The following is a 19,308-nucleotide window of genomic DNA, read 5'->3' on the forward strand; positions in this document are numbered from 1 at the left end:
CACTTAATTTTAGTTAAAAAATTAAAAAGAAATGGCAATTTTTTTTTGAAAAGTTTTGAATTTGAATCAGGTATTCTGTTATGTAAAATATTAAGCTTGTTTTGAAAAAATTCCTTTTAAACAAATGGGAGCCCCACAAATTCAGGGCTCGTGGTGAATGCCTCAATCTTACCTTCGCTTTAAGCTGCACACCGCTTTCAAAGCTCATGTGATGGTATGTGATGTCCTCGGGTTCGACTTCCAATTCCTCTAATATTCAGCTATGGAATCATGACAGCCTAGGGGCACATAAAACATGATACCTTTTTTTCGATTTTGTAGTCACTTATGTTGCACTCACACATGTAAAATTTCATTTAGATTCTAATAATTCTTTCTTGGTGAAAAATTATGGAATTAATGGAGACAGACACCAAGACCTGTTTCTCCTCTCTACATCAACTCAAATCTCGCATTTTCTTGCCTTTCGGTCGGTTTGGCGCGTCGATGCACGAGTACGATTTTAATCAATGCATGTTGTGCGCTATATATTTTAACTTTACGACATGCTCTTAATTTTATTGTGAAAACTTGTTTTTGTTTGTTTAATTATTGTGACAATTCATACTCACATATTTAATTAAATGCTCACTAAAAAAAAAGAAGCCTGATGTTTTTGGTTTTCAAGATTCTTGAATGAATATATATTCGTACATAAAAACGTGTTGTATGCGTGTTATGTCGCACATTAAGTATACAAAGACATTTTCAAACTAAACATCAGCCCAGATTTCAAAATTCTGGTGAGAAACTTGAAATTATAAAAAAAAGCTGTTTCTGGATATAAGAAACAAGTTATATTTTTTGTCAAACAATTGGAACCAAACCTAAAGCGATTAATGTATTTTCGTAATTGCTCATTGTGATGGTGAATATATTAAAGCACACATTTAAAAAAAAGTGTTGAAATATTATCCAGCAATTTACCAAATCTAAAAACAATATTATCCCAAATTTAAGAAATATCGGCTTCTGCGCGATGCACTGAAAGGCAAATAACTGAAATAGCAGAAAATGTAACAACACAGAATTCTGGATTACATAAAACTGTTGCATTTAGCATTGCTCTTGATGAAAATATTTAAGTGAATAATGTTGTGTGCCTTGTTTTGTTATTATGTTGGAATTGTATGTTGTTTATTTTTTATTTTAATAAATATGTTTAAAAGATGCATAATTAATGTATAATAAAACTCTAAATCTGTATTCTTGACTTCTATTCCCTAACTCTGCATGCATTGCTGTGGGAATTGAATTGTTTCAAATAAATTCTACTGTGCGTTCTACCTGAATCATATTGGTAAATTGGATTAGCACATGACAGCTACGAGATTGCAGACTCCTGCTGTTGAGACACTGTAAATGAATGAGAGTTCTAGTTGAACACCTGGCGACAGGAGGTGGAAATGAAACTTCAGTATCAGATCTTTAAAGTTCCCACATTCAAAATCTTTGGGCTAGACGTATTATTTTCACACAGAGCTATATAAAAAGATCATGAAATGCTTTTCTAAGTATTACTATACATTAACAGTCTTTTACTAGAAAGGGATGTAGGGTGAAGAAATAGCAAAGAAAGCATTAGTCATGAAGCAAAACTTTGCTGCACCTTTAACTTGTAACATGTTGAAAATGCCAAATGAAAAGACTTAAGATAAACTGTTAAAAGATTCTGATACTCTTGTTAAGAGCAGCTAGATAAAAATTGCATTTAAACTGGGAATTTACCAAATAGCATTGTACAACTGACTTGAACAAAGAATTATAATTGATGAAGAAATAAGACATGAAAGGCTCAAAAAGTCGAGACACATTGAAATGTTCATATTTCTAGAGCTCTTTTCATTATAAAAGCTGTGGAATTTGCTAAAATCCTAGGAGAGAATTTTGTAATAGCTGACAGATGGCTCAGGTAATGTTGGAAAAAGAGAAATTCAACACTATTTATTGGAAAATACATGGTGAGAACAAAAAGGCGGATCATCGTTCGGGTGATAACTGGATAAAAAGATATTTTACCTGGGCTGCTGAAAGAACCCAAGCCATATGAAATTTATCATACAGACGAAATTGGACTGTCTCATAGACTAATATTATTAATTATAAATTAAGAAGACTATTGGTTACTGACAAAATAGAAAAATCTCAATGTTCGAAAGGTGCCAAAAATTTATATCTAACTTAACATGCAAAAAACTCATGAATGACTAGTAGTATTTTTACTGATTTTCGTTTGAAATGAGATACCTAATTGAAAATAAACAAAGTAGCTTTATTTATTTAGATAACTGTAAAGCACACACACTTCTGACAAAATCTTGAAAAACATTAGTGTCTTTTTCTGCATTTAAATATCATTGCAAAAAAAATATTCGAAAATGATGAACAGAATAGAATCTTGTGAAAATGGAAGCAGTTCAAAGAAGTAAAGTAAGTTGGCATCTCCGATAGCATTTATCATGCTCGTAATCACGAAACAGAAGATTGACTAAACAGGCAAAGAGCAATCTTCCTGCTCGACAAAAACATGAAATTTGAAATTGAATAAAGCAGTGGAAGCATGGTTTAAATTTGCTGTGTGCGTAACTCGCAACACGTTAAAAATGCCTAAGTGAAAAGACTTAAACAAAAATGATACATTATTATCGAATTTTAGTGAGCAGCCAGAGAAAAAATACATTTAAATTGGTAATATCCCTAAATGCACTGTGCAGTTTACTTAAACAAGGAATTATAATTAATGAAGAACTAATAAAAGAATGTAAAGTGCAAAAAAGATAGAAAAATTAGAAATGTTGAAATTGCATTTCTAGAATGGTTTCAAGCTGTAAAGCTAAAAAGTATTTCTACAGCACTTTTTGCTAATTCCCTAAATACTAGAAAGAATTTTATATCAAATGACATATGGCTCACAAGTCAGAGAAAGTGAAATCCAACATTGTCATCAGAAACCGCATGGGAAGAAGGAAGAAGTGGATCATCACACATCTGATAACTGAATACAAGATATTTTACTGGAGCTGCTATATGAATACAAGCCACGATAAGTTTATAATACTACTAAAGTTGAACAAAGCATACATTAATACTTAAATGTGAAACAGTAGCTTGGTTTAAGAAATTAATGGAATAAATCTCTGTGCTATTAATCTGCAACACGTACACTGTGTGTGGGGAGAACAGTTCTATATCTCCCATTCTACTGGGCCGATTGACGATATTCAACTTGCATTTTTCATGTCTCGAAAGCATGACTTAGGATACGTATTCGGTTTATATACAGCATTGTTCTAATATAGGTATTTAGATACAAAATCAGACTTCTTCTGAAATGCCATGCCAATTTTTTTTCCATATTTTGATTCTACGACTCAAATTATGCCAAACTGCCAAGTTTTGTAAAAATCACACGAGTAGGTTTTTAAAATATTAGCTCTCAAAATTTTGGCACCTCAATGTTAATTGCATTTGATACACATTTTTTTTAATATCTCATACGTTAATAAGGGGTGCTAGCATTATTCTATCAGACTTAAACAATAAGTGAAGCCCTAATGCTGCATGTCTGCAGGTCATCTTATTAGATTTAAACTGATAATCTAAAATTGAAAAATTTCCAAAATCCTGACAGTTTTGGATATCAGACTTGCATTGCACTTGTATTGCACTAAGAAATAAACTTACTTGCTTACTACTCTGCTTGTTTTATGCATATATATAATTTTTGTACTTTTGAGCTACTGAATAAATAGGAAATTTAAGACAAAAGGGGGGTTCAATGTAAGATGATAACATTTAAATGCAGTCTGTAAAGCAGGACATCTGTTGTGTGAGTCATCACCATACTGATTAATCAAATATTAGACAATAACATGTCTAAATTACTGGAAAGATTAAACATAATTAAAAATTAAATACACAAATAATATTTATTTGCTATGGGATATTCAGAAAGTTTCAGATAGGTCTGATTTATTTTGAAAAAATTCTAAAAGGCATATATAAAAAATTAATTCAAGGAATGAGAAATCAACTACTGTAATTATTCAGAAACAGCTGAAATGAACATGTTCTAATTTATTTTGAACATTGCACAGGGCATTTACATATGAATTCAAAAAAGCCTAAAAGGCATACATAGAAAATTAATTAAAGAAAGAAACTGACAACTAAGTATTCAGAACCAGCTGAAATGAGCATATTGAATGGAATACTAAAATTATGTAGTATAAGAGTGAAAAAATTCATCATTTTTTAAAATTAAATATGTTTATTTATTATGAATAATGATATTTTTAAGTTAACAAAATAAGTACAAACATCATACAGGAGAGAGAATAAAATTTACTAGTGCATTTCAAAACATATTCCAAATATAAGATCATATAATTACAGTATTTACAGTTCATTTTCACATACTTTTCTTGGCGGTTTAACCCTAAGAATATGAAACAAAAGGACTTAAAATTTAAAAAATTGAATTACAACAAAGCTTCTTTTCCTTGTAAAAATGGTTTATTCTGTAAAGGTGCAAAATGTTTTTACACTTGCACATGAGAAAACTGTCTGATTTCCTTAAAAAAGTTTAGATTTCAGTCGGTATTTCTTCAAGAAAGCAATGTTCTATAAATCTGTTCTCTGAACTTGCATAATCGTGAGGCATCGGTAGATTTTTCAAGATACTGCCTAATCTAGTCAATGAACTACTGTCTTTAGTACGGCCTACTTGTAACATGGCAATGGATCGCAGAATTGTTCCTGTTTTCTTTGCCATCTCAGCAACACTAAGTCTGATAAATAAGGGAAGAAAATGTGAAAAATTAAAATACTGTTTAAGTAAATTTGACAATGACATATATACCATAATAAAGCAAAAAATACAGGAATATTTAAGCACATTTTAATTTAAAAATGAATTAAAGATGTTTATTAATTTCATGACAGACTTTTTATAGCTAAAGGATCATAACTGATTTTTTCACACAGAAATTAAATAAGCAAAATTTCACAAAGTAATAAGCCCATAAGTAATTTACAAACATTCTGTTTCTTAACCCCGCATTACTCCGCGAGAAAAACGAATGGGAGATTGCTCGCGCTGGGTATAACATACCCAGGGCGGTTTCTTCCTCTCTTCTACCATTAAGTCTGCACAAAATATAAAAGAACAAAAACATGGAAGAGAAAATATAGTTTTAAACATATATTAGAAATTTTATCTTTAATTTGCGCATTTTCAGCAATTGCATGCCATATGTTCCATGCATACATGTTTTTCATATTTTTCACAGACAAACTTAGCTTTTCTGTCTTTTTTGGCCCTGCATTCAGCACATTTTTTATATGTCGTCTTTACCTTCTTAGCAGTAGGTGTATCGGCCTCATTGTTGCCCAGTTTTACTTTTAGGCTTTGTAGAAGCATTGCTTATTGACTTCTTATCTTATAATATTCTATCACTTGAAATGCCACTGTTTTTAGAAATGAGCTTGAGATCGATGCCCAGTCGGTGGTTTCTTTGTTGATAACAAACATTATGAGTGCATTTATTGCAGCAATATTCAAGATGGAATAAAAAAAAGACGTAGGCCAACGACTCGTTTTTTAGTTGTTGAGTACCTTGCAGCTATTTCATCCACGACATCCACAAATTATCATATCATTTGGTAATCATTTTAATTATATTTTTAGCAGAAATTCTAACATTTTCATGGAACTTCATTTTACTTAATTTTTTTATATTATTTCCTATAAAATAGTCACTTTCATTTGAATCAAAAAGATCGCCCTCTAAATCAGATTAGATTTCAGGTGAAAATTCCTGTTCAATGTAAATTTCTTTATTATCGGAAAACTCATTACCTTCCTCAAGACTTTCTTCACCCAAAGAAACAGTATCAAGTAAATTTCTTAAATGTCACATTTCTTCATCATAACTTCGAAAACGCGCCATAATGAGAATGAGAGTACGATTTCAATGCGTCTACCAGTACTCAGAATTGTAACAGTAATGCTCGTGCTGGGTGTGACATGCCCTGGAGTGGCGATTACAAGATATCAACTTTTAGAATTTTTCCCCTTATTCTTCCCTTCCAAGGTTATGACCTTAGGGGCAGCTATAAGAAAAATCATCTATTTTTAAAATATGGTTGCAGAGAACCAGCAATAAAATGGAGGGAGTGGGTATGAGATACCCAGCGCGATCAAACCCGGGTTAAAACTGTTACATTATTTCTTGCAATGAAAGAAATTAATAGCAATTTGATAGGAAAATATAAAAAACAATATTGGCTACATTTTTATAACAGAAATTAAAATGCAATTGAAAACTCACATTCCCTCATTTTTCCAACCATGTTTTAACTCTCTTATTGTTCAGTAATTAGTTATTCTCAAGAGTTGACACTGGAGACAGATTAAATATACTGAGGAAGTAAAATTTTCAGTTACAAACTTCTAGTACTGCTTTTAAATCTAGCAACAGTTAGAAAGTTGCTTGGAGAGGGAAGAAAAAGTATGTATTTTTTAAAATGAAATAATTACTGTAAAATGCTGTTTTTCAAATTTTTAAATTGATCCCCATGAGAAGATAATAACAGAAAAATGACTTCTTCTGCTTAAAGAATTCCTTTAATATACTCGGAACATTTTCAATATGGGAAATTCTTTTATCAAAAATACCTTTTCTTAAGCAACTTCTTGTTTGAATAATAATAATAATTTTAAAAAAAGGGGAGGGGGAAGACACCACAAACATTAACTCTATTTTAGCAACGAAACTTTCCTTTATAAACTGTTTTCCTATTTTCATTTGCAATTTAATGGAAAAGAGGCTTAAGACATATTAGGGGAAAAAAAAAAAAAAAACACAACTTCATTTCAATGAAAAACAGCTGTTGGCTTAGCTTTTATACAAATATAAAAATACAATAAATTTATATCAAAATCTCAGATTATAACAACACATAAATATACATACCTGTCTTTCAAAGAAGAAGTTGGAATGCTGGATAATCTGTTGCACAATGATACAACTTCAGGAGTGAATTTCTCCAAATCATATGCACTTGTTTCTCGCTGAAAAATTGTTTGAAGTACAATATTAAAAAAAAAGTGCCTATTTGAAGCATATTAATTAAAAAAAATCCTCACATTATGCTTCATTTATTGCTCACAAAACAATTTTGAAAAGACCTTTTAAAATGTAATATAGTAGAATTAAAATCATCCACACAGCCTGGGACCAAGTGTTGCATGGATTAATGGTTAGGTTAGGTTAATTGATTAAGGCCTATCTGCTCATTTAGAAGGATGCCTTTGCAGAAGATGTTTAAAGAGAAACTGGCTCATATCCAAGTCATATGTAGGGAAAACCAACCATAAAGCCAAACCATTCATAGGAATTTGATCCCAGATCAAACTACCAATGTTTAGCAGCATAACACCTCAACTGCTGGTGAGCCACATCGATTAATGAATATGGCGCATTATAAGTCCTATAAGTTGTGTTAACATTTTCTTTTAATTTTTACATTAGATTTGACAAAAATAAATGACAAAAATACTCATAAAGAGATGAAAAAATTGCACTTTAGGAATTATTTCAATCAAGATTTATTGAAAAGAAAATTATCATTTATTTATATACACAAAGAATGTCAATACAAGGGTAAAATGTTATAAGTAGAAAGAGGGATGAATTAGAGGGAATGTTTTTGAAGAACTCTTTTGTAAAAACACATAAAAATAGTGTATCCCTTTATGAAATTACTGTTTAAACATCTTTTCTGCCGTTAAATGAGGTAAACACTAGGAAATAAATAAAGACTGTTTATATAAAACGTCAGCAGCACAGTTTTCCCTAAACTGAATCCCTATGCTAAAGCTGTCATTACTTTCTATTCATGCATCAATCTCTATATAGGCTGGCAATGTAAACAAGTTTGCATTTGTTACAAGAACATTCTTCTATGACAATATCTTTCCTTTTTAAATCTTAAGATGAGCACTATTCATTATAATAGAAACCTGAACTGAAGTTCAAAACATGTACCTTTCCTGTCTTGTCTGAACGCTTTATAACCGGATTTTACAATTTGCATACATTTTTGTCTTAAATCAGCAACTTAAAATTACACTAATAGAACATTTTAATTATATTTTAAAAACTCAGCACTTTTAAATCATCAATAAACAGAATAAACTTTTTTGAATATGATTAATACAGTCAAGAAATGATAAAAAAAATACATTTAGATTTTGCAGGTAAAGAACAATAACAATACTTTTTTAATTAATAAAACTTTTTAATTACATTACTGATATTATAAATATAACATAACAGAACAAAATTTAGATAACAAAAATGAATTTTGATTTTTATAAGATACTTTTTATCTAACATGTCTTACACCAAGATGCCAATCACTAAAGTTAATAAAATTACAGCATAGCTTTGCTTACTTAAAATTCACTTCCTTGCTATAAATATGTTAAACAACAGAAGAGAAATAAGTTAAAATAAAGATGTATAGTATCAAGGGAATTAATTAAGGTAAATAAAACTACAGAAAATACTTACTGATAACACTCCTTGAACAACTTGACACATATTTATGTAATCAAGATATACTTGACCACCACTAGCCCAGTCTAATATAAAACAACTTCTCTCAGGTATTGCTAATTCACTTAAATATTTCATGAGATAATCATAATCTTCTATAAATGAAATAAAAACAGATCATTAGCAAAATATCCATATTAAAAGTAAGGATAAGAATAATAACAATAAGATTAATAATAAGAACATTGATCTAAAATTATTACAGAACACACTTTATCTTGCAATTATATTAATAAACTAAGAAAATATAAAACAAATGAACATTCATAATATATTGCTCAGATTTACTCATTTGAGATCCAGAGCAAAAGTGAACATACATCATTGTGTGGAGATTAAGCCTCTTAATTCTATTTCAGCAACAAGTTTCATAAGTTCAAGAAAAACTTAGAAGAAAACTATATTATAACAATACTTTAAAAAAAAAGAGAGAAAGAAGAATCAAATTTCAACTGCAGACTAATGATTTAAGGACATCTTGAGGTTATTTATTGAAAATCATGCTATTCTAATTTCAAAAATTGAAACTGAAGTACGTAATATATTAAAAATAATCTTAATTCCACTTCATATAATTTCATACACATATGATTAATGAAAATTAAGAATTATAGTTTGAAATCATAATTTCATTCAAGTATATTGGCCTTATAATGTAATATAGGCATAATGTTATGATTTCATTTATAAGGCATTGCATAAATAAAAAAAAAAAGGTACTGAGATTTTTCTTCCTTTTTCCTTAATGTGTGTTGACAAATTGAATGCACAACACACCAAGCAGATAACAGTAAAAAGAGTTTTATGTAATATGCATTTAATGAAAATTTATCCTTTAAAAGAGGAGCCATTTGGGAAAACAATAAAAATAATACTGTCATTTTGCTTTGATAGTTAACAGCATTCTGCTCAACATGATTTCATATTTTTTGTAATATGATTTTTTACAATTAAAAAATTAGACACATTCTTAATAAAAATAACAGAATTCAGCCTCCTAATAAAACAAAAGTTTTCCATCTTCATTCACATTAGAAACAGTTATAGAAATTCATAAAATTTAAAAGGAGAAAAATTGAAAGTAATGGATTTTTACAACATTCATGATAGTTATAAACCAGAATTTAATATTTATTATTGTAAAGACAAAATTCCTCTTTAAAATGACAATCATACGCACTTTGCAAATTCCTCATGATCCGTAAAACTAGACACACAGATGAACTGCATGGCTCACCCCTCCCAATATGCAATCATTTTTATTTCTCTTTTTAATTATATGCATATTTAAAGAACTAAAGTTAACAAAAACAGGGAATGGTTAAAACATATCAGAATTTAAAGGTAGATCAGGGTTCATAGCCACATTTTAGTTAAAAAAATAAGCACCTATAAGCACTTTTCAAGCACATTTTAAGAAAAAAAAAAAAAAAATAAGCACCTGTCTAATTACATTATACACAACTGCATAACCTTAATATTAACCTAAAAATTAGATAATTATAAATTAAACCTAAAAAATTAGATATTATAAATTAAACCTAAAAATTAGACTTGTAATTTAAAATATGAGAAATGCAGTATTTATTAAGAGAGAATAAGCATTACCTCAACTATGGAAAATAATTACTTTTTTTTTTTTTTTTTTTTTTTTTTTTTAAATTTTAAAGAACAGTTCAATTTACAGAACTAGTTTACAATGAGAGAAAAAAAAAACTGTGCAGAAGTAAACTATATTACAAGATTTAATGATGAAATTTCAGTTAAAAATAGAGAAAATAAATAATAAGGCATATTTATTGTATTCGCTGGGAACCTAATAATCAATACAATTTATTTTTCCACTCACATTGATATTTAAATAATTTAAATCTAAATTCTGAACATTTTCTAAATTTTCATTGTATATCAGTTTTTCCTTAACAGATATTGCATGCAAGCAAAGTAATTTAAGTAAAAAAGAGGAACATTTCTGAAATCAGAAGACAGAAATTTGCTTCATGCAGTCATCCTTTAATAGTAAAAGCTTAACTAACCCGCATACTTGGAAAATGGCGAATATTCGGACAGTCGAGCGTAACTTGAAAAAGAGGAGCGGAGGGGTAGACTGTAGCCACTCTTTAGATTTTTCCACTAAATAAATGCTTTTGACATTTCGATATGTGCATCATACAAAAATAAACCAATGGAACTGAAAAATATTCTGCTTAGCAAGCACAGTAAAACTCTTAAGTGTTCAAAAACAAATCTCGGACAGAACATCAAAATTAATTATCTCTGCGAAATATCGCAACTGTTATTGCGCAATACGTGTGCGGTAATTCGTGATATTATGCAATCGGAATTAATAGCTGCCGGTATTGGAAGAATAAAGAACTAAATAACTGGGGTGCTTTTCATTCTAATTTTCAACAGATGGCGTTAAATTTCTGGAACAGAATCATTCTTTGCTTGGTAGACCGCAGAACTTTTAGTCCTATTCAATTCAGATTGGAAAGTGACCACCACCACAACAACAACAACAACAACAACAACAAAAAAAAAAAAAAAAAAAAAAAAAAAAAAAAAAAAAAGAGGAGAGGAGAGGAGAGGAGAGGTCTGTTGCTTGTTTTGCAGCGAACTGTAACAAACACGAATATGAACTGACCAAGCGGAACGAGAATGCAAATTATTAAGATCTCGATAGAAATTCAAACGTGTGTAGTATTTGGGTGGGAGGAAAACAATGCCGAATGTACCGGAATTTTCTACTGCTTTCGCAATTCTTTGACCAATAGAACAATGGGCACCTGTCTGTACTCTTCACTCTTCGTGCACACCAAAGGTTATGTTAATGCAGAGAGAAAGGGGGAAAAGCTATTTCCGGGAGTATGATTCACCATCTGACATTTCATATTGGGAAGTAAAGTTGTTTATTTAGTTTTGGCTTTGGTACAGGGGAGGGAAAAAAAAAAAAAAAAAAAAAAAAAAAACCGTGTTCATAAAAAAGGGGGGGGGAAGGGAGCACTAAAAACAAAAAAATAAGGGCTTTAAAAAAAATGAAAGAAATGAAAAATGAAGAAAGCACCTATAAGGGCCTTTATATTTTATTTTCAAGTATAAAGACTTATAAGGACCGCTACGAACCCTGTAGATCAGGAAACCAAAAAATAACTTTTTTAACACAGCTATAATCACAAGTGCCACTTGAGTATGCTACGACTAAAATATAAAGCAATGCAAGTAAGGCTCCTTTTAATATATTTTTAGACATATGCAAGTTTTACAGTTTCAGAGTATGTTAATTTCATTTATGCCAATACATGATTTAGAAAATTGATAGATGGATAAGTAAATACACTAAAAAGGACTGGCCCCTTAATAACTTTTACAATTAAGTCAGTATCAAAGGCTTAATTTTCTACACACAGTTTCTACACTCTTGAAGTAACACAGTAGGAAGAAATCAATGGGAAAGGACAACTTCAGTGATTGTGGTGGTGATGGATGAGGCAAAAATTATCTTGCAACGTTAGCATTTTGACTGATAATCAGATAAACTGCCCAACACAGATTCAGGCTAACAATGATTTCATCATAAATGGCATTTAGTATGACATAATCCTAATTTCAAGGTCATGTCTTTAACAGCAAATTTAAAACAATTGTTTAATCTGTCGATTTTGCAGCATTGTATTCCTGTAGAAATTTTACTATGGTTTCTTCCACTACTGGCAAATTCCTCAAGTGCAGATGTTAAAATTGGCAAATTTAAAGCAAAAAATATCATAATTTGCAAATAAATTGGAACTCAGAATACAACAAAATAAACGCATATGAAGATGGCAATGCTGCTAGAGAATTACTATGAGTATGGTTGATTAATAGAACTATTCTGGCAATATTGAATTGGCACATACAATCTGGCAACTTCTACTAAAGTGGTTGCGAAAACACGTAAATCCATTTACCATTTATGACAGCATCTGAAGCAAGGTATTTTATAACAATACTGTGACTTTCATTCCAAGATTCTGCTTTCAGCAAATACCAAGCCTCTTCAGCATGTTTACCCAGACTGCGAGCTAAAACAGCCTAAAAGTTAAAACAAATTGATAAGTTGAAATAAAAATAAGGTTCACTTTAAAAATACCACACAAAAAAGTAATTGCTATTTATTTTAAACAAATATGCAAAACGTTTCATACTTTGGCTTCAAAGATCCATTTTACAGGCACTAATAACTGCTCAACAAGAAATTTCTCTCTTTCTTCGGTTTCTGTACTTTGGTCTAGTGACACGTGTCGTAACAGGATTTCTTTGACATATTTAATTCTCCTTGAAATTAAAAATGGATTAGGAAAATATTACATATTAAAAAAGAAGATTAAGAATTTAGACAGCTATAGTAATTACCATTCTTTGTCAGGATGATGTAAAAGAACAAATACTGCCCACGGCCACATGCTAATAGATTCCAACTGTGATGCAAAATTCATATGCAATGTGAACATTAAATCAGATGATATATTATAGCCAATTGATGACAAGGATAGCTGCAATAACCAACTGGGAGGGGGGGAAAAAAAGATACACATCAGGTTAAGTACGAAAATCAAGATTTACATGTATCTATGATAAAAAATATGTACAAAATTTAAACTTTAAATTTGTAATGACCCTTAATTCTTCTTTTTAATTTGGTTTTTTCCTTTTAAAAATAGTAACTGCTTGTAAAATTAATCTGTATTGCGTCATTCTTAAATAATGCTTCAGCCAATAATAATTTCAAGTTCTGTGAACTAAAACTGATTTATTCTAAACTGGATCTTCATCTTAAAACACACCACATTCCTCCTCTCACTTCTCTGCATTGCAAGCTTACTGTCTCAGTTGCTCTTTCATTTTTCAGATAACTTGCCTATTTCACAAATGTGAAAATTCATTAAAAAATTTTGTGCTAAATTATCTATGGCTGCATTAAAAATACAGGAATTGCTGCACCAGCTTTAATGGCTGGTATTATATTTATGCATCAATGTCCAGATCATTACATGCATATATATTCATTATATGCAGTACAAAGTCTGAAATCCGGACCTCAAAGCCACCAACAATTTTTTTTGTATGCTTTACCTATACGCATTTGATTTTCCCCCCATAATAAAACATGTGGAGAGTTCCGATTCTTAATTTCCCTTTGGCACTAAATAAAATACCTTGTTATTCCAGAAAATCATTTTAGCAAAAATTTGTGTGATCAATAATTTGGCTACATAGCTGCACATCTGCTTGGCATACATCTCAAACCAAAACATCCTACATAGAAACATCGTTGATTTTACACTACTACTATTTTACAGCCCTGACGACAACTCCGCGAATCATTATTATATTTTGCTTTCATCACTGCATGTTTATCAACACATGATAACTTGAGTAATGACTCATGCACCAATGCCTAAATAATTTTTTTTTTTTTATATTAGCAATTGAATAGCAAAAAGTATGGTAACTTTTTATGTTGGCACTACGTTTGGCGATGATTACAGATTGAAGTTAAATGTGCTAAGAAATGTTGATGAGGAAAAATCAAACAAAAATTTCTTTCCATATGCTAAAAACAGATTTTGTTAATGATAGCCATGGAAGAAAAAATTACAATTAGCGCTATTTGAATTAAGAATAACTTATTTGTTATTCAAATAAACTCAGAACTGGCAACAGAGCTCATATGGTTGCAACCAAGAGGCAGAATTTAGGAACGAACAAATTTTTAGAATTTAGAGATTCACCAAGAAGCAAAATTAAGGGATGACCAAATTTTTAGAACATCGTAGCACTAGGACCCAAAATTCAGGGGCGGAAAAAATTTAGAACTTAGGGAGGTGCTTGGTAGTAGAATTTTAGAACCACCAGAGACTGCATCAGGTGATAAGATATCTAGTGCCGGCCATGAATAAGTCTTAAGTTATATGCACAAATATTATTTTTTCAGAACTCAGATTAGCCTTAAGCATGTGCAAAAAACTGACGTAAGTATAATAAATAACTAAATTAACACAATTCAGGCTTAACTGGTTCAGAAAGCGATAGAAGCAATACAAAATTTAGCAGAAGAACTTGTCTTTAATCACCAATCTCATGATACCTAGGTAATAATGTATAGCGGATGTTATTAAACTAGTCTAAAATTATACTTCACTGATTCCAAGGAATTTCAGTTACCATAGAAGATTACCCTGTTCTTTAACTTTCTGATTTGATCCAGCTTATTATTTTTTGCAGGCTGTTATTATTGCAGCAATTTTATGAAAATTAAAGTTTGAATTTTCAATTATGTCAAAAAGAGTTTCTAATTCTGGAGCTGCAAAGTGAAAGCATGTTTCGATGTCCATTGAACAAAAAGTTGAATTGTTACAAAAAAATGGATGAAGGTATATCCGTCTCAAAATTATGCGACGAGTATGGCACTGGAAAGTCAATTGTGTATGACATAAGAAAACAGAAAAGGAATTTTTTGAATCTTTTTGTAATTCCGACACTCTACTCGCAATGAATAACAGAAAATTATTCATTACACTAGAAGTGATGATCATGACAAAGTAATTATTGAATGGGTCAGACAGTGTCTCAACGAGGGCATGCCATTGATGGATACAGTACATCATCAATGGTATGCCCTCGTTGTGACACTGTCTGACCCATTCAATAATTACTTTGTCATACAACGAGGGCATGCCATTGATGGATACAGTACATGTACAGTATGGCTCAAGCCAAAATATTTCATGAAGAAATGAAGTTTAAAAACTGAGTGCACGTATTTGACAGGTTGGATAACCAAATTGAAATATCGCCATGGTATAAGGGAGTTACAACATTGATGAAACTAGGCTTTTCTGGCAATATTTACCATGAAATACCTTGGCAACCTCTACAGAAAAAGCCCTAACTGGTGTTAAAGATTCCAAAGCGAAACTGAAAATTATAGCACGCCCAAATGTTGCACGAACGCACGAGTATAAACTTTTTATAATCAGAAAAATACATGAGCTCGAGCATTTAAAGGAATAAAGCATTTCCCTGTTATATATTGTGAAAATAAAAGAGCATGGATGACATGTGTGAATGATTGGTTTTGAAAATCAATTTATACCCGAGGCTTGGCAACATTTGATTTGCAGTTCGTTTACCTGATGATGCAAAAATTGTCCTGATTGAAAACAGCTGTTCAGCTCATACTTCACTTAAAGGTTTAGTGAAAGATAATGTATTCATATTATTCTTTCCTCCAAATTATAAGCCCATCATTAAGCCTATGGATATTGTAATAATGCACACATTGAAATGCAAATATAAAGTAGCATAAAAAAATATTTTAGCATAAAATGTGCTGTGTGCAGCATCGCAAGGTCATGGGAGGATGTGTGTCCAGATACTTTTAAAAATGCTTGGCATAATTTACGGCTACCATATTTCATGATGAGGATGATAAAAATGATAGCCGCAAATTTGAAGGTTTTTGGATATCGTAAACCAAAGGTAAAATTTTACAGTTAATGGATTTTGTAAAGAAATCTGGAGAAGCGGTTATAAATGAAGATGATATAACAGAAGTTTTTCATTGATGATGCCCCAATCATCAATCAACGGATGGCGAAATCTGTAGTATGTTCTAGATCCAGAAAGATCCTCTACTGAAAGTGAAGAAAAAGACAGACAGGTTATCGAAAACGAAAAAATTTCGATTAATTAGTTAGTTGGAATTCTCGACACAGAAATTACAGGACCTGAACAATATGGAACTCTGTAAATGAACAAAAAATTACGTTTAAAACTATTAGCACAAAAATCAAATCAACTGAAACAACTTATATTGAAAGAAATGCTTAATGAAGTAAATAAGAAAACATTAAGGCATTTTTTGTAAATTTTAACACCCTTTAGATCATACATGTTTCATTATTTGATAAATCACGGTTTCATATTTTGAATTTTTAAATTTCTACATGCCATCTTACTAGATAAAAATCCCAAATCCGGAATTGCCGAAGTCCTGACAAGTCTGGATATCAGAACTGCATATAACAGTGGTCATTAAAGAAAATATTCCAAAAAACAGAACCAGTTATTAAAAGAATATAATACTAAATTATGCTAAATGAATTAACATAATTTTTTTTATTTATAACTAATAAAAATAAATCAGAGGTATCTTCCAGAAGTTAGTAGTAATCACAGGTGGTACTCAGAAAATTTTAGGAATTGATTTGCTGCCTCTAAATAAGTGATAACATTAACATTACTCACCAATACCAATAAATTGCATAAATCAATATTACATTTCAGTTTTTATAACTGATTCTCTCAACTAAAAACATTTTAAGACATCAGTGCAAATGAACTGAATCCCACAACTGGCAAAATGAAAGAAAGCACTCATAAATATTTTCAAATTTAATTTAATTTTTTGGATGTATAACACAATAATGACAAGATGGATTAATGACTTAACCAAGTTAATGACAAGGTAAATGTTTTTTGGCAAAAACCAATAAATGAAAGGGACATTTTTATATTTTGTTTAAAAAAAAAAGTGGAATAAATAAACAAAATAGGGGAGAAATGAGAAATTTTTTAAGATACACGTAAGCAAGAATTTGCATAATTCTGTTAGTAAGATAAGAATTAAGAAAAAGATGATTCAAGAAGTTCTTCAAATACTTAAAAAAGTGATTCATTTGTTGGTTAAGGTTAGTTTAAATACAGCTTTTCCAAACTAACATTAACCCCTCTGAAAATGTTTGCTCTATTAATTTGATGTTCCATTTTCATTCCCTAAATCGAGTTTTAAGTAAGCATTCCCCATGAAATTATTTTATGATATTTTTAAAGGCCTAAAAAATTAATGTACTCCATTCAACATGAAAAATATTTCATGCTACAGACACAATAGAATGCTGGAATCATATGAAGGCAACTGTTCGAATTTTATACATAGATAACCACAAAACCAAATATACATGCATAATGCTTAAAGTGTAAAATGCAAAAATACAGACATACCAGCATTTTATGCATTTTAACTATTTATGGAAATAATCCAAAATTTAAATTCTGGGGAAAAATTATATTTGTCTAATAAGTAATTCAATTAAAAAACTGGAGAAGCTATAAAATAATAATAAAACAACTAAAGGATATTTTTACCAGTAAAACAAATCTCTACAGACTCTTCTTATTTATATTGAATATCAATTTCAGTTTTTGTAAAAGAATATCTTCTAAACTTCACATTTTAAGACATCATTTGACATATATTAATAATCATAATATCAGAGATTCTGTTTCATTATGAATTTAGGTTTATAAAAATTAAGAACAGGGATGGATGTATAGTTCTTTTACACACACATGAGTTACTTTTTCAAAATTTTAGAATCTTAAAATATAACAAGCAGTTAAATAATGGAACACTAATTACTATTTTACTGAGATAATTTATAGAGCAAATATTTTTAATAAATCATAATTTACATACCTCAATCTGTAATCTAAGTGATCTTCAGAGTATGTTTCTGGCATAAGTAACTGGTCCAAACGATGACTTCGATCACAATACAACTTCAATAAGTGATAACATGTATCATATACCATTTCCGAATCATCCATTACATCTTTTGTTAAATCTTTGATGTCTATATATGGTGGATAAGGAGGTATAGAATATTTGCCATGACAGCCTGTACCCTACAAATTATACAGCAGCATGGAATAATTAAAATGCAGCAATTAAAAATTTTAATAATTTCATAACATGATTTATACAATTCATGATTAAAAATTACAAATTATATTACATATACCTGAAAAGATTCATCATATTTCTTTAATGCATCTTGAATGCTTGAATTTGGACTGCAGTGGTACCTGAAATAAATCACATTTCTTTAATACAAATAACTGTCTTCCTGTGAAAAGGAACTACATCGCTTGTATTACTGTATAAAAGGTACAGATGAAACAACAAACCATAAATGAAGGGCTAAAGCTTGTTTCCAATCAAGATTTTTGCAACAATTTACTGTTTCAAACACATTTTCCCAAATCAGCATTCCAGATAGAAGTGCATACAGGGCAATTCTGTTATACTTGATAAACATATATGCCTAAAAAATAATGCAGATATGAGAATTATAAGAAAATCTTTAAAAAAATCATCTTAATGGATTTATCTGAATTATACGGATTTTCAAGAGATTAAATTATTTTAAAGTAATTAAATTTAAATTAAAAATGCTAGCAGATTCTGAGAGTAAGCATGCACATATTAGAAGCATTAAAAAGCACCAATATGCACAATATATATATAAAAATACAAATATTGACTGAATATGTGCTTCTTTAAAGCACTTATTTTCTTCTGATTTTTTAAAACATGCTGAAGAGCATGGACAACTTAAAATTAATTTTTTTAAATGAAACCTATTGCACATTTTTTAAAACTACTACACTGATTATGATAATACATATTTATGTCTTAATATAAGTTTTGAAATTTATCTGTCAAACTTTTCTTTCTAAGAATATGCATGAAACAGCTTAAAAAAATTAATTTTAGAAACACAGCAACTATCTTACAGACAACAATTACATTTCCGCA

At 30.1% G+C, this 19,308-nt stretch overlaps 1 protein-coding gene across 3 annotated transcripts in view; it reads right to left on the reverse strand.

The window, feature by feature from the left end:
- Positions 1–4,363: 4,363 nt before the first annotated feature.
- Nup98-96 (nuclear pore complex protein Nup98-96) overlaps positions 4,364–19,308 on the reverse strand; it is a 177,682-nt gene continuing 162,737 nt past the window's right edge. For all 3 annotated transcript variants that reach the window (XM_085818300.1, XM_085818299.1, XM_085818301.1), the window contains exons 30-38: positions 18,678–18,814; positions 18,512–18,575; positions 18,187–18,395; positions 13,059–13,211; positions 12,851–12,980; positions 12,614–12,737; positions 8,619–8,758; positions 7,017–7,114; positions 4,364–4,829 (exon numbers count right to left, since the gene is read on the reverse strand). In XM_085818300.1, coding sequence (XP_085674426.1) covers positions 4,625–4,829; positions 7,017–7,114; positions 8,619–8,758; positions 12,614–12,737; positions 12,851–12,980; positions 13,059–13,211; positions 18,187–18,395; positions 18,512–18,575; positions 18,678–18,814 — 1,260 coding nt within the window. In that variant the 3' untranslated portion in view covers positions 4,364–4,624. The remainder of the gene's footprint in view (positions 4,830–7,016; positions 7,115–8,618; positions 8,759–12,613; positions 12,738–12,850; positions 12,981–13,058; positions 13,212–18,186; positions 18,396–18,511; positions 18,576–18,677; positions 18,815–19,308) is intronic.

Source organism: Stegodyphus dumicola, chromosome 6, assembly GCF_044657685.1.
Source record: "Stegodyphus dumicola isolate Sdum_Otavi_A_Nest chromosome 6, ASM4465768v1".
NCBI lineage: Eukaryota > Metazoa > Arthropoda > Arachnida > Araneae > Eresidae > Stegodyphus > Stegodyphus dumicola.